The 15,812-nt window shown below is 33.0% G+C and overlaps 2 protein-coding genes across 8 annotated transcripts in view; one reads left to right on the forward strand and one right to left on the reverse strand.

The window, feature by feature from the left end:
• Positions 1–943, forward strand: part of LOC148609320 (harmonin-like) — a 47,462-nt gene extending 46,519 nt beyond the window's left edge. For 3 of the 7 annotated variants that reach the window (XM_088542682.1, XM_088542688.1, XM_088542686.1), the window contains one exon: positions 318–943. In XM_088542682.1, the coding sequence (XP_088398808.1) occupies positions 318–330 (13 nt within the window). In that variant the 3' untranslated portion in view covers positions 331–943. Of the gene's footprint in view, positions 1–172; positions 284–317 lie in introns of those variants that run through there. The other 4 variants (XM_088542684.1, XM_088542683.1, XM_088542685.1 and 1 more) reach the window with 3 other exon arrangements.
• A 5,490-nt stretch (positions 944–6,433) lies between these two features.
• LOC148609321 (uncharacterized) lies at positions 6,434–8,196 on the reverse strand. Its single transcript, XM_088541612.1, has 4 exons — positions 8,027–8,196; positions 7,482–7,645; positions 7,133–7,234; positions 6,434–6,945 (listed from the first exon to the last, which is right to left on the reverse strand). The coding sequence occupies exons 2-4, from the start codon at positions 7,554–7,556 to the stop codon at positions 6,697–6,699; spliced, it is 426 nt and encodes a 141-aa protein (XP_088397738.1). The 5' UTR covers positions 7,557–7,645; positions 8,027–8,196; the 3' UTR covers positions 6,434–6,696.
• Between the last annotated feature and the right edge of the window lie 7,616 nt (positions 8,197–15,812).

Here is a 15,812-nt window from a genome sequence, read left to right on the forward strand (position 1 = left end):
GTTTGTAATTAGTATCTTACGTAGTTTGATTTCAAATATATTGTTACATATACGAGATATATATACATATAGTGAAATAAATTAGGCATACCTTAACATTAACAAAGTTTTGTCAAAGTAGAAAATTTATTGGTCGACACACACGCTGAAGGAACAATATATATATTTTTAGAACTGCTATAAAAAACAGAATCTGAATGTCAGATGCCAGGGTGAAGGAAAGTGAAAACAATATGATACGAGTCAAGTATTTATAGTACTGATACTTCTAGCAGTTTATTTCAACATTTAAGATTGTCTAATGTGTATAATTTCAGTACATACTTCTGACCCAAATAAATGGACGGGCCAAGCTGTGTACACTCTGCTGACCTATGTATGTAACCAGAAGTGATTTGAAATGACAATTAACATATATCCACTGTGATAACATATGTATTTAGTCTTACATAATGACACTCTGGCTTAAGTACATAGACCTTAGTGATGGAGAAAAGTGTTATAGATCAATATTTTATACTGTAGTGCCATATGATATCAAATAGTCAATAACTCCAAATAGAAATGTGCTTAAATTTCTTTCTCACGGTATTTATCATTGGATGAGTTTTCTCTCACTAACTTAATTTTATTGCATGTACACAATGATTTTTATCATTGTATTACATATCAGAGAGTAAAGCATAAGATTTTTGATACAGTTAAGATATACTTTACCTATTGTATGTAGAGGCTTTTGTTTTACCTTGAGTTCTTCCAGTTTTTTGTTTGAAATCATTTTCAATTTAGTTTAAGAAGTATATCATTATCATGACTACACAGATTCATTACACATATTCTAAATCAAGGCTATATCTTACATAACAAGCTATAATATTTTGAAAGTCAATTGCACCTTTTTAAAATAAATTATTCTTTACAAGAAATAAATATTTGTCTAATACTATGAGTTCTTATTTTTCCATCATTTTTATAAAAAGGAATCCTAGGTTCTTATAGGTCTTTGGAGAGTTTCCAGCATTTACCATGAGTAATGCACTGTTTTATATCTAAGTTAAAATAAAATTACCTGTGGACTAAATAAATGATTAACTTTGTAAATTCATGTAATCGTGGATTGTAATCCTAGTGTCAGTAGTTCAAAGTTTGATTTTTAAGCATGCTTGAAAACTCTTCATCTATATAACAGGATAACTTGATATTTTAAACAATGAAAATTATAAGCTTAAAAGAAACAAGACCATCAACCACACGCACGATGATGTCATAAAGACATATTGGAATATTGATCAGAACATGCATTCCTGAAATATCTACCTTAAAAATCATGCAATTCTGAATTTATTCCAAAAACGTATAAGAGATTCAGAAAAAAATAATGTAACTTTCCTTCATCAGTTTGAAGAGCTCTAAATAAATTGTCTAGGAGTGAAATTATATTATGAGAACTTGAAAGCCCAGAAAGGATGATTTGTGTCAAAGTCTTTTTTTACTTAGGAATGACAGTAGCTTTTTAAATGCACAAATGGTTGTAATGGCAAGTCGTATATATATGTTTGGTCATTCACTTCGCGAGACTCGACCTCGTACCGCTGTGAAATCTATGGCAACACCGCCTGCACAAAGTCCAGCGCCCTAGACCACTCGGCCAGCTAGGCTATATATACAGAATGCAGACAATACAACAAACATTTACATAAAAAGATTGAGGTTTTGTAATCCTTGAATACCGCTGAAGGGCTTGATCGAGTTCCTCATCATGAAATGCTTCCAATGTAATTATTAACTCATTTTAGTACCAAAGGGAATATATTTTTTTTGTATAAAAAATGGAAATGTTCAAAGTGCCCTAACAAATTAACTGAATTAAGAAAAGAATTATTTTTCTTTATTTTTGAATTCTTATGAAATAATAATTCCTTGAACGCCAGCCGAATTTTATTGTTCATAAAATTAGCCGAGTTCTTTGAAATGATATTCCATGTTTACTGAATATGTAATATCATAAAATTATCTAAAATTTTTCCGTCAGGTTTGATAAGGCCTTTTCATATTTGGTAGCGACAATCTTTAACCCAAGGACATGTTGATAATGACATCATTTCACTTAAAATATATTAGCAGATTTTCCTCACATGAAGTTAAACATGTTTACGTTATTTTTGTATGTTTAACTTTTATATTAAATTATCCCACAGTTCATAGGAATTTCAGGTACATCTGATTTCACGTGAAAAATATTTGGCTGTGTAGTACAAATTATTGTTGTCGCAATGAAAAAAAAAAACAAAAAAAAAAGATAAACATGCTTCTATCCATACATAAAATCACCCCTGATATATCAAACATGACGAACTTCCAGCGCCAGTCAGCATGAAATTATTAAAAAGCTGATAATAAAAACATACAACTACAACACGAACAAACAAATAAAAACAATTACAATATCGATCGTAACTTTCTTAAGGGCATGTTTAGATAGCGAAAGAGTAATCAAGGGAACCAAGGTTATAGCGGTAATCAAAAGAATGTAATCCAGGGACAAAGACCAGACATACACAACAAAGAACATAAAGTACCTAAATCATATATACAAAGTAACAAAAGTAAAAGCAACTCGGACTCCATTAAAAACTGGGAGCATGGACCAGGTGCACCGGTAGGGTAAGTGTCCTGTGCTTTCTAGAAACACCCGTCGAGTTGCTCATAAAAAGTCATGTCCGGGGTAGACAAACGAGGAAAGGAAAACTATGACCCGTTGAATAAATCAGTTTTCATGGTGCTGATGGATACACCATAACGATCCACGAGTTCATGACGACGACCATAAAACTACTGTAGTGATGACTTCATTCTTGTATCAACATAACCCTGTTCCAGAAGCATATTTGTTAGAGTTCTAGCGCGATACAAAAAGTCTGCGTAGTTTCGGCAAGCTCTGGCATAACGTATGAGTTGTGATATGAACACTCCATATGCAGGAGACGAAGGGATATTGCCACAGATGAAAGGAAAGTTGACAATTCTGAATGAAAAGTCATCACGTTTGTCGTAAAGTTTGGTCAATAGTTTTCCTTTACCATCGATTTCTAAGTGTAGGTCAAGATATGAGGCATGATTCACAGTGTCTGTAGTATCCTTTATCTCAAGTTCTTTTGGGTAGATGCGATGTATCAAATCCCCGAAATTGTGATTGTTTAAAGATAATACGTCATCTATATAGCGGAAACTGATCCAGCCAAACGATATTCTTTCTTTCTGATCAGATCAGCTATAAAGTCAGCCTCATAAGAGTGAAGGAATAGGTCAGCAAGTAAAGGAGCACAATTTGTTCCCATTTGAATGCCGACAGTTTGTTGAAAAACACGTCCACCACACTACCTCTGTATATTTGGAAGATGATTTGGAATTATTTCTTACAAAGTATGAGGAATCTCTACCAAGAACTATATATATGTATCTAGGTGTACCATATTTTGGGGAAAACAACGATGTATAACGTTTTTAAGTCGGGATTTTAACTGAGTGTGGGGAATAGAAGTATACAGTGTTGAAAAATCATAGGTTTTAATGCTATTATATTCAGATAATAGTCTTGAACTGATTGTCTCCAAAAGATCTTTCGAATTTTTCAGGATCCACATTGAATTAATACCACTACGAGAGTAACAAGTGTTGTGGTAGGACTGCAGACCCTCTTTGACAGTTGTGAGTATAGAAGTTAAAAGTTTTGAAAGAGGTTATGGAGGTAAACTTTGCAGATCCAGCTATGAAACGTTGTTTGTATGGATTCTTGTGAAGTTTAGGAATCCAGTACATAGACGGTAAATCACAATCATCGTCCTTGGTAGAGAGACCAAAAGAGGATAGCACAGATTTATGGTTTTCCACAATCTCTTCTTTGGAGAGTGGTAGCAGTGTAGGTCTTATCACTACTATTATTTTCTACGTCTACCTCTAATAAACATTGGATATAAAACGTTTTGCAGACAAAAACAATGTTCTTATGGGCTTTGTCTGCTGGTACGACAACATATTTGTCATGTATAGTAGACAATGTTTTTGCTACATCGGGGTCTTTGAAAACTGATGTAGCCTTGGCACTCATTGACCTATTTAAAACTTTCATTCGTTTCAAAATTAAAGACCTCACGGCCTTTAACCACTCTGACAGAGAATCAATGTCTTCTTGTTCTCGTTTTATCCATTTTCTTGCATAGTCCTCGACGGCATCCATAAGAACTTTAAAGTTATAATTCCAATTTATGGAGCGTGGTTCACGGTACTTGGGACCTTTAGAAAGGATATTACGCAGAGATTCGTTTTCGATAATGGTTAAATCTCCCGTAACGACGTGACCAGAAGGACCATATTTGAGTGGAGAGGTTTTGCAAGAACAGTCAGGTGGTTTAGCCTTGAAGTCCTCAATCTCGAGGTTCTGCAATAGCCTTTTATCATTGAAAATTTTGGATGCGATGGGTGAAGTATAGGAATATGAAATAATTGGTATGGATTTGTCTTTGAAATATGGAGGCATTTTGTCGGTAACGTTTTTGTGATAGAGGATGTTAGCCAAATTAATTGCATCTATACCTTTGTTGACAAAAGGTAGTGGAAGAAATGATCGTTTTTCTTCATCTTGACTTTTCACACAAACTGGTTTAAAGAGTCTGTGGAAACCACTATCTAAAATGATGGCAACAACTCTGTATTATGATGAGGTGGGGTCAGAAACAGGAGTGTCAAGACTTGTTTTGTACAGGGAGTGTAGTAGAGTGAGAAGTATAGAATAGAGTTGGGTCCTAATGTGATGAAGTCCAAGAGGTTTTTGTATGAAAGGAAGGAGACCATCTATGGAGACATCGTGTAACTTAGGTGACGTATAGTGGCGATGGTCATGACTCCTTTCCCGTCTTGGATTTTTGTCAAATAAATTCATTACATTTATGCTATTGTTATATTGGCTTGAATATAGAAAATAGTATATCTGCATCCATGCATTCAGTCTGAGTTAGAAAGTTTCCTAACCACTATATTCATCGGAATATCCAAAATCGTCTTCGTTAAAATTCACCTAATAAGATTTTCAATCTGTTAAAATGACTAATTATTTAAGGTTAATTAAATCATTATACTTACAATCAAGACTATTCAAATTATACCACTTACATTAATATTACTGGCTGCAAACGACCACTAACACATTCATATATATTTTAAAGACAGTTCTGTGTTATGTTTCCTATATTATGTTTTACTATTTTACTATTTTAGTATGATTTACTTTTTTTTTTTTTTTCATTTCCCTTCGTTGTATGAACCATTCACTCTATATAAAAAAAATAATTTTCTATGGATATGAGGTATCTTATGACTTATTTATTTCAATTACGTATGTATCTAATGTTTTCTAAATCCCCGTTGTTTTGATTTTTTTGTTAAAATATTGTCGCCTTAAGTGTTTCCTTTCCTTTGGCATATGCAAGTATATTTCAGTTTGCAGGATTTAGTTAGCGTCATCTGGTTTCTTTTTGCCCCGTGCACGTCCGGGTGTTAAAAGAATAGGCCTGCAGCAGCGCTAAGCTTGTCGTAAAAGGCAACTAAATAGTGCTCAAAAACCTAGCCGGGAGCTAGGCTCTCTGCCCACAGGTGGTGGAATGGGGTACCCCTGGCGTGTTACATGCTGGGGTTGTCAGGCTATAATACGGAAAACCTAACCGCAAACCATAGTGGTGCATCGTGTTTGGAAAGATGTCACGTTCCTTGCACGTTAAAGAACCCTGCTGTGGTATTCGATAGGAGTATGAACCTTTGCGCGCCGCCACAGGAGGCTAAATTGCCCGACCTTACCCATCCCCCCTTTATCTAGTGGCAATCAAAATTTGTCAACCCTATTATTCTTGTGTCCCATCCCTTTTTTCATTTCATCATGATTTCATTTTCACTTTATCATCCATTTCATGTTCATCGTCTGAATATAGCTGAAATATTGCTGCTCGGACGTTAAACCCCAACAATCAATCAATCAATCAATCAATCAATCAATCAATCAACCGTCATCTGATTCCCGAGCTGTCCATCTGATTCCAGTCATTTTTTCACTGTCGGGTCAGACATTTTATGGATGCCATCCATATTGTATTATTCAGATATGTATACTGCGTTGATTGAATGACTTTTCCTTTAGTTTTTCAATTATTAAATAATTTGATGTTTCACTTTATAGTTATCCAAATATGCTCATTACAAACTAAAAGGCTTACATGAAAAATGTAATCACAAAAGTGAAACGTTTGGTCTAACAAGGAGTTCCGGCTATTCGTTTTGCTCCTGTCTTGAAAAACGGATATATTTTCATTGGATGGTAATGGGAAAAAAACCGAAATCAGTTTATGTTTGATTTGTTTCAAACAATTTCATTTGGGTGACATTTGATTGACACATTTTAAAACTGATGGTAATGTAGCATAAACTGGCAGTAATAAAGAGTTTGGAAAATGCTTTGCATGATTTAATTAAAAAAGTATGGAAAAAAATCAAAATACAAAAACTGAACATCTAAATAGTAAAGGTTAAAAAAATACATGTAAAAAATAAACTGTTTTCATAAAACATTTACCCGTAAAAATATAAACACCACAATTCAAAATTCAATACTCGTAATCGTCGTAAAAGTCACAGCCAAAGAAGTCCGTTTTAAGCACCGGAATACATTGTGCTTAGAGTTGCATGAATTTTCCCGAGATATGATAGAGCGGTAGCTAGATTATTTTGCTCTTCGTCGTTTTTTGCGGTATCTGTTTGTGTCGGAATGATATCTGCTTTGATGCTGCGAATATAACGCAGAATGTGATCCATATTACACGTTACTTCAGCAAACTGATCGTAGGAGGCGAGAAGCGATTTAACGTTTATACTCAACTGCCATACATATTCTAACTTACTCTGAAAAACAAATATATATTCATGACATTTTGTATTTAAATACGTTTTGGCACATGTAGAACTGACCGGAATTGCTTTAGGAGTAAAATGACGAAATATCGACTTTATAAAGATTTAACATTACAATAAACTTTTCTATTCAGCTTTTCGTAAAATTTACATGTATCCAAAATTCAATCCACATTACCTGTGTGTTTGAAGCAGGAGTAGTGTTTTGTGTCAACAAGGCTCTTTCAGGACAAGTTAGTAGCCTACCATCAAATAAAACTGTTATTGTTGGAGCTTTGCACTGAAAATGAAGATTAACATATGATAAAGTGAGTAGTAAGAAATGTTATATAAATTGATTTACTTATAGAGTATTTGTTTTCTATTCACACTTAAAAATTCAAGTTATGAAATAAAAGAAATAGTAAATGAATTACGAAATTAAACTGTTTTTATTCCAATCATAGACTTCTTATTTTAACATCATGTTATCCATTTGTTTGAATTTGAGATAAAAAAAAAATATTATTCAGGAATGAAGTACTCACAAATGCATCAATACCCAATCTAGCGTGATACAATGCCCGTCTAAGGGAATTCTGCTGTTGTTTTGTTAAGACCATTTGTTGGTGATTCTGGTTTCTTCCTATCAGAAATGAATCTGCCCAATTCCCAATACAGATAAAAACTGCGAGGCATACGCAAATTGTTCCTGCAATGAAATATTTTGAGACACTCCTTGTTTGGGCAAAAGAATATTGAGAAGATTGATAGTTAAATAAATTGAATGGCGACATTAACTTCAACATTATAATATTCAAATAAGAAGGAATAACTTTGTACATATAAGTAAATACTATTTACCATTTCACTTTGTATTTGAATGTTGTTTTAGTATATTAATATATATATATATGTATATTTGTACATGTAAATTATCAAGTGAATAAATAGATACTATAAGTAATACTGACTCTTCATATTAAGGTTCGTTTGAAACTTGGATGAGATTTTGATTCTATGGTTATTACAACTCAACGATGCCATATATTTATACAAAAATTAAATAAACCCCAGAAATAGCAAGACTTACAGAAAGTTCCAAGCTGTAAGAAACAAATTTCCATAAGATAGTCATATTCCTGTTAACGGTGCTTCTCATTTCTGATTTAAAGATATTATTTCCTGTGAAATATTTCAGGTACGGTGTTAATCAGAGTTTGATACGTTCCAATGATAGGCAAACTCTTCAAAGATAAAATTACAAGTGGAATATTCAATGGGTCACGGTTACACTCGTGTTCACAATACAATAGCACATGCCAAAGTCAAAGGTTCGACCGTCTACTTGACATCGAGAAACTTCCTGTACCTCTGACTATCCAATGTAAACATACATGCTGTTGAAAGGGGAAAAGGGAAAATAAACTTACTATCATCTCTGTTTTGGACGTATATCATTCATAAAAGTAGAGTTCGTTTTACTCTTGCTCTTGACATTCTCCAGCTTTGACCTGAATGAGACTGTAATTCTTTGAAGTTGCTCGATTCCAAATGATTTTCGAAACAAATATTAACATATCGCAGCGAACAATTAAATAACTTCAATATATATTTTTATTATTATTTATTATTTTATATACCACACTTTAAACATTAAAAGTTTTTGTTTTTAACAAATTGACACATACAAAAGAAGAACCAAACATATACATTGTATCGTTTTTTTGGAACTCTGTATTTCAAAGTACTGAAGCTGAAATATAAATGAACTTCTTAACCTTTGCATATATCTTTTCTTTCAAATGTAATTAAGTTAGTAATCGTGACAATCACATTTTGTCGTTGTGTCAGGTTCCTTTGGTAGGTTTTTGTGCATGTTTTATTCTTTATCACCAGAATTGTACCATGAAATAATGTTCTTTAAGTATTGCATTGAAATAATGCATAAATAAATGCTATGCTTTTGAATTTTAATCAAATGTGCACACACAAAAAAATGACGGCACATGTCAATGTATACCTTGTTGATAATAAAAAAAAGATCAGATTTTTTATTTTGATGACAAACTTTTTTTAAAAAGGTTTTTTGTTTGAAAATAAGTCAAATTAAAACCCGCATTTGGATTATTTTCATTGCAATGAGATATTCCGTCAGTACTAGAAAAGCGTTAGATTCACCATATATGTTAATCATAAGCAATGAGGTATGATAGGGAAATTAACACAGGGGTGTTATTCTCGACTGATTGACATCATTGTGTCTTTGTGGTCTCAATTAATGAAAGCGAGCAGTTTTTGATGAACAAAAAATCATTTTATTCATTATTTTGTTGATTAAGAGTATTTCTGTAAATATCCTATTAACATTCTAGACGGTTAGTTTTTCTCTTTACGATTGTTATTTCAAAATCTTCAAGAGAGGAAGTTCATTAATTAAGCCTTTATTTCCCGGAAGTAAACATTTTATTCACCTTTTTCATTGACTGATTTCGTTTTTATGTGTATGAATATGGCATGAAATTCTAGTACGCCATAATTGTTCATATGGTTCTACAATAGTTCTTATTCTTGATGATTTTCTATTGATGGATTTGGCGTTTTGTTGTGGGTGTAAGGCGCAATGACAATCAATTGAAAAGTTTTGTTTATGCGTCGAGTTTCGTCATATTATTTTCCTAAAATAATTTCAATTGTTTGTGTATTTTATGCTGACACTACGCGACCATTCATTTTAAAATAGCATTAAACACATGATTTCATGCTGACACTACGCATCCTATTGACCATTCATTTTGAAATAGCATTAAACACATGATAGTCTAAAACTGATTTTTTATGATCAAATTTTGAGCCGGTTCACAAATAAGATTAAACAGAAGGAAAAAAAATAAAATGAGGAATGATGATAAAATCTGTCATGAATTTCTTGCATGGAAGGTTCGCGGATATTTAGCCTACATTTCATGTGTACTAGTTTCTGAAAATTGTATTCAGTAAAATAAAGAAGAGTAGATTTAAAGAACAGAATAATTGAAAATCGTTTTAAAATATATTGTAACCAGAATGAATATGGTGAATATGTAAAAGAGACAACAACCCAACAGGGATGAAAATGTCAGTTCAAGGTCAACCATATGTCTACAACGAACGACTAGAAAACCTCAAATAACATAGCAGGCTGCAGCTGGCTTCAAAACAACATTATACACGGGTACAGCGAAATAGTTCCTCCTATATACTCCAGCAATATAAAAATATACTGGACATGAACACGAAACAATACAATACAGATGCCAGTAATTCCTGACTTGGAGCAGGTGCTAACAAATTCAGCGGGATCCAAGTACTTTGACATGGTCACAACCTACCACTTTCAAATCTGGTCACTGTGGAAAAATATAACACGATTAAACACCTAAAATCACTTTTAAAAGGCCAGAGTCCCTTTTTAAAACAGAAATAACGAGAGTGATAATGCGTTACACAAATGCATAAATAAAATACTCCTATCAGTTAACTGACATACTAGCTCCAGACCATTTTAAACCTACAAAAAGTGATGTCCTCATCGTATGTGAAATCAATCTCAATTCTTTCTACAGGGTTTTAGATCCACGGTACATCATAAGTCATACAAAAGGACATAACCCGCGTCATGTCGAAAACAGCTTTTAAATTTATAATGTGTTATTTTCTATGTAAAAACCCTATGAGCAAATCATTGTTAATGTACATAAAATGCTTTCTTTAACGATTAGACAACAATACCTTAGATATATCCCTTACAAATTAGCCTTAATGGTTTGGTCAACTTATTTGGTGAGTTTTGAGCTTTCCGAGCTTTGTAAAGAATATTAACATAAAATATAGGGTGGAAGATACTCGCACATATTAATCGTTTATATCTGTATTTCAGAATGAGTTCTTTGTATCGGTTGAAATATTTTGTGAATATTTTACGAGCTTGTGGTATTGGAAACTTTGATGTAATAATTTTTGATTATATGAAATGTTGGATTTGTTTTATCTACAACATATCTGTCTGGTGTACTGGACGTGTTTTTCAACAGATGGTCGACATTCCAGTGGAAACAAGTTGTGCTCCGCAACATGGGGACCTATTCCTTCATTCTTATAAGACCAAGTCTATAGCTGATCTTATTCAAAAGAATTATAATATATAAAATATAAGATTCGGGAATGCTTTACATGCCATCTAACCCGAAAGAACTGGAGGTAAAAGACACTACAAAAACATTATGAAGTCAGCCTCATATCTTAACCTTATTTTGGAGATAAATGGAAAGGGGAAACAAATAACCAAACTATAAACGACAAAAGCAATGACTTTTCATTACATATTCATTTCACCTGCGGCAAATTTCCTTCAGCATCTGCGTATGAAGTAAAACAATCCATACGCGAAGCTAGATCTTGCCGAAACTACACGGACTTTTTGTACTGTGCTAGACATCTTACAAGTTTGCTATTTGAACTGGGTAATGTTGCTACATGATCAAAATCATCACTACAAAGGTGAACAAGTGGATTGTCGTGGTGTGTCAAACTGCACGATGAGAACCTGCTTGTTCAGCAACCTGTCATAGATTTCCTTTTCTTTTCCATCTACCCAGAACGTCTTTAGAGGAGTCCGGAGTATGGGTTGCTCATTTATTTTTGTTTTTGTGTAACTTTTTTTTGTTTTAGTTTTTGGTTTTTTTTTGTGTAGGTTTTTTTTTATTATTTTTTTTTTTTTCATTTTTTTATATATTTTTTTTTTTTTTTTTTTTTTGGGGGGGTGGGGGGTAATTTCACGTTCCATGTTGCGTGTGTCTATTTTTCCGGTGGATTATATTATTTTGATAACTGTTCCATTGGTGTCCCTTTTGGGTGGAATAAATAGATAAATATTGTATTAGAATCCAGTGTGAATGACTTAAAAGGTATTCCGCCGGTGCTGGAACATGAAGAAATATTTTATTAGTTTCACAACATAATATAAGATAGGGACAAGGAAGTAAACCAGGTCGGGCTGATATTTGTCAGCAGATCATAATGCCGTTTATTCAAGTTAACTTTTTTTGTGATAATATATCGTCATATCATACATGGGGCTTAATGAAAGTTCTCTATTATTGAGAATAACACTCGATTGCTATGCCTATCTAAGGTTGGTAAGGCATATATTATTGTTGACAATAGTTGTTTTGAAATCTATGGTTGAAAATCATAATTTATTAATTGTAAACTATTCTTGAACGCCAAATACTGTTACGTATTACGAGTTGAAGAAACAAAGACTTGTCATGGACATACTTTATGACACATGTGTAATACGTTAATAACTGTTATATTTTATTTCAAGGACGATACTTGAACAGTATTGTTTTTTTAATAACAAGAAAGTAAGTTATACGGGTAACCCTTTTTCTGTGGTATACTTTTATTACGTTTTTCAGTGACCGATTAGGTATCTAGGTGTGGTTTCAAGGATTATGACAAAATCTATCTAAAAGCTTTGAATAGTATAGATAAAACATACAATGAAGTAGCTTGCCATTATTGCTGTTATCGTTATGCAACAAAATATTGAGATAATGACTTGTCGATCTCTCATTTTTTTTCCGTAATAGTAACTCGGGTTTTTAAATATTTGTTGGTAAAAGAATACTATTTTTTCTGAATTCCTTCTACAAAAAGCCTTTCTTTATTTTGGAATCCCGGAAATCTTCAAATATTTGGAAATCCAACTCAAATGAATTAGACATCCACAGGAACTTGTACCTTAAGAAACATTTGACCAGTTCGTGATATATGTAAAATTGTGACAAGGAAGTCGACAATGTTACAATAAGTTTAAATCTCTATCTCAGTAAATTACCTAAAGAAGTTCACTAGATAACGATCGTTTGAGCGTTGAAAGACCAGCTCTGTTTCTTGGAGTTAACTTAATTATTTGCTGTAAATTTCGGTCGGACATATACTAATATTGACGTTGATTATGGTTTGAAACATGTTATTATTCTAGCATTTGATGAAAGAGAAGATTCGAGAAGAAATCAACAGAATATAATCCAAAGATGGGGACCGGATAGGGAAAACAGACACAAAGGACATGAAATAATCAGAATTGCACGTACAAAGAAACAAAAGCAAATAAGCAACTCAAACTCGACCAAGAGCACCAATTGAGTACGCGGCCTTTACTTTTTCTAGAAACATCCATCCATTTGCTTATGAATTGTTACGTCTGTGATAAACAAAAGAGGACGGAAAACTAGACATGGTGAACAAATCGGCCTCATGGTGCAGATGGTTACATCGTAACGTTCAACAAATATATGATGACGACCATAAAACTTCTGTAGTGATAACTGCAATCGTGTAGCAACACTAACTGTTCCAGAAGCCTTATTGTACATGTGCATGTCTAGAACGGTACATGAGTTTTCCTTTACCAGCGATAAGTGTAGGTCAAGATATGAGGCTGACTCCATAGTGTCTTGTACCGTCCTTTATTTTAACTTCTTTGGGAAGATGCGATGTATGAAATGCCCGAAACAAGGATTGTTTAAATATTATATGTCATCTATATAGCGGAAATTAAGATCAAAGGATCTGACTTAACGATTGATACCGATCTATAAACATACGTTTATAGCACATAAAAATGAAGGATTAGGCAAGAGCACAATTTCTTCCCAGTGAAAATCAAAATTTATTGTCTGTAAAAAGGGTTGAAATTGATAGGTATAAAACTTGTCAAGCCTAAGTTTCTTTTGTATAATGAAATTAAGATTTGTTGCCAATAGTCAATATCTGTTGTAAATAGTTGCTGATGTATCAAAGTTTGTTTGAATATGTAACAAAAAGGCAAGTTGATAATGTAAAAGGCATGGCGATTGATGCGTAAAATAAGACGGCCTTCGGTTTTAAATATAATGTTTCTGAGTATACTGTAGCCAGTTCATGTAGAACAAACCAATTGAAAGGGAACGATTAATTTATTACAATGAATGCCTATTTTATTCAGCAGGAGATATAACAGAATGTTTTTTTCACATTACATATGGCTCTTCTTAACACAGAATCCCAAAAATAGAGTTACATCACAAAAGTGCTTTTTGGACATGAAACTGAATCCCAAATCACGATTACAGTAACAAGGAGACCTCATGCATATTACAATATATTTGTCCTTAATTAATACTAGCTATTTTCCGGTAGTAGACCTTATTTTCACGTTTTGCATTGACCGATTACGCGTCGTGTTGTAGGTCTAACTTTATCATACAGCGTTGTTGTTTTCTCTGTTATTCCGTTGTGTTGGTTGTTTATGCTTGGCACGAGGTATCATTTTGACTATTTGATGATTTGACAGTTTTTGAAATGAGCTACGCACTCTTATGGTAGGTACTCCAGATAAGAATCTTGCAAAATGTGATTCATGGTTGGAAAGCCTACATTTTTTTTTTTTTTTTTGATATTTTGTTTAAAGTTTAATACTAAACAGAAATTAACATGTAGATTTTCATATAACCCTTCTTCTTAGGAGATAAGTTATATAGAATGTAATGTAGAGTTAAAAATTAAGGATGATAAAACTGTTTATGACACTACAATAGAAAATAAAACCTGTCGGGTTATTTCCTCAGAGCAGACAGATTGGAATGAATAATATTACATTTCATCATATTGACCTATAAAGCAACTAAAATGAAGATGTTTAGCCTTTTTTGGGGTGTATCAAATATTACAGAATCTGCATGTTTCTCACAAAGACTATTACTTAAATTTTACCTTATAGGAACAGTAGACATATTTTTTTAATTCAGTATTCCTTGTTTCAAATTATGACTATAGATGTCGCGGGTTTATATCGAGCACCGCGATGCAGTATGAGCTCTACGATTATTACGTGTACTTTCTAAATTTCCCTTAAGGTTTCCCAGTATACTGACGAAAAAAAAGTGCCTGAAGTAACAAAACGCGACTGTCCTTAAGGAGAAAATTCATCACCCATAAGATATCAACACAAGAATCTTTTTTTTGAAAAATATTGGTAGCTCTGAAAAGGGCCATTGAATAAGTAGATTGGAACTGCAAGTTTACTTTTACTTGCTGCTGATCATTTCCTTAAATGAAATAAAATATATAGGTTAAGATTACGTTTCAGTAAAAATGAATTAATCTTTTCTGATAGTTTTCAAGTCTTCTTCTTTTTTCACTTATTTAAAGAAGTGAATATGATGTTTTTAAAAACTTCGGGAAACACGCGGCTGTGCGAACGTGTATCTCCGCTGTTCCGCTGTTGCTGTTGTCAAGAACCTAACATGCCTTGAAAAAGATATTATCCAAATCGAGGCATAGCTTTTCTAAGATAGGAAAGGCAATCATTTGATTGTTTGCAGCTGTTAGTTGCGTCTGAATCTTGTTTACGTCACATGATTTCTGTAAATTATTCCCACCATCCGTGGAGAACTGTAATATATCCGGTATCTGTATAAATTGATCTGACTGGCTAAAACTGAAATGGATGTTTCTAGAGATGCCTTTAATAAAAATTGTAAAGTCTGGCGAAGTGCTACATAATTATCGACCTTTAAAAAGCGGAGGGAAAAGGGGGATGGAGTTGGAAATTTGAAAAAAAAAACAATTTTTTTTCACAGTCACTCGTTCCAAGCAGTTAAAATTAGCTCCTTGCTCATTCTTTGAAAAAAAAACTTCCCCATTATTTAACAACATAAATTTAACGTACATTGTTCTAGTATTGAAATTTTTTTCAGGAAATTCAAAATGATGTTGGTACGACATTTTATTTATTTTCTAATCAGTAGTTTTGTTTTGGTTTTCATAATCATTGTAATATGTACCCT

Source organism: Perna viridis, chromosome 8 (genome assembly GCF_037379345.1).
Source record: "Perna viridis isolate PV_CMFRI_1.1 ecotype Kerala chromosome 8, ASM3737934v1, whole genome shotgun sequence".
NCBI lineage: Eukaryota > Metazoa > Mollusca > Bivalvia > Mytilida > Mytilidae > Perna > Perna viridis.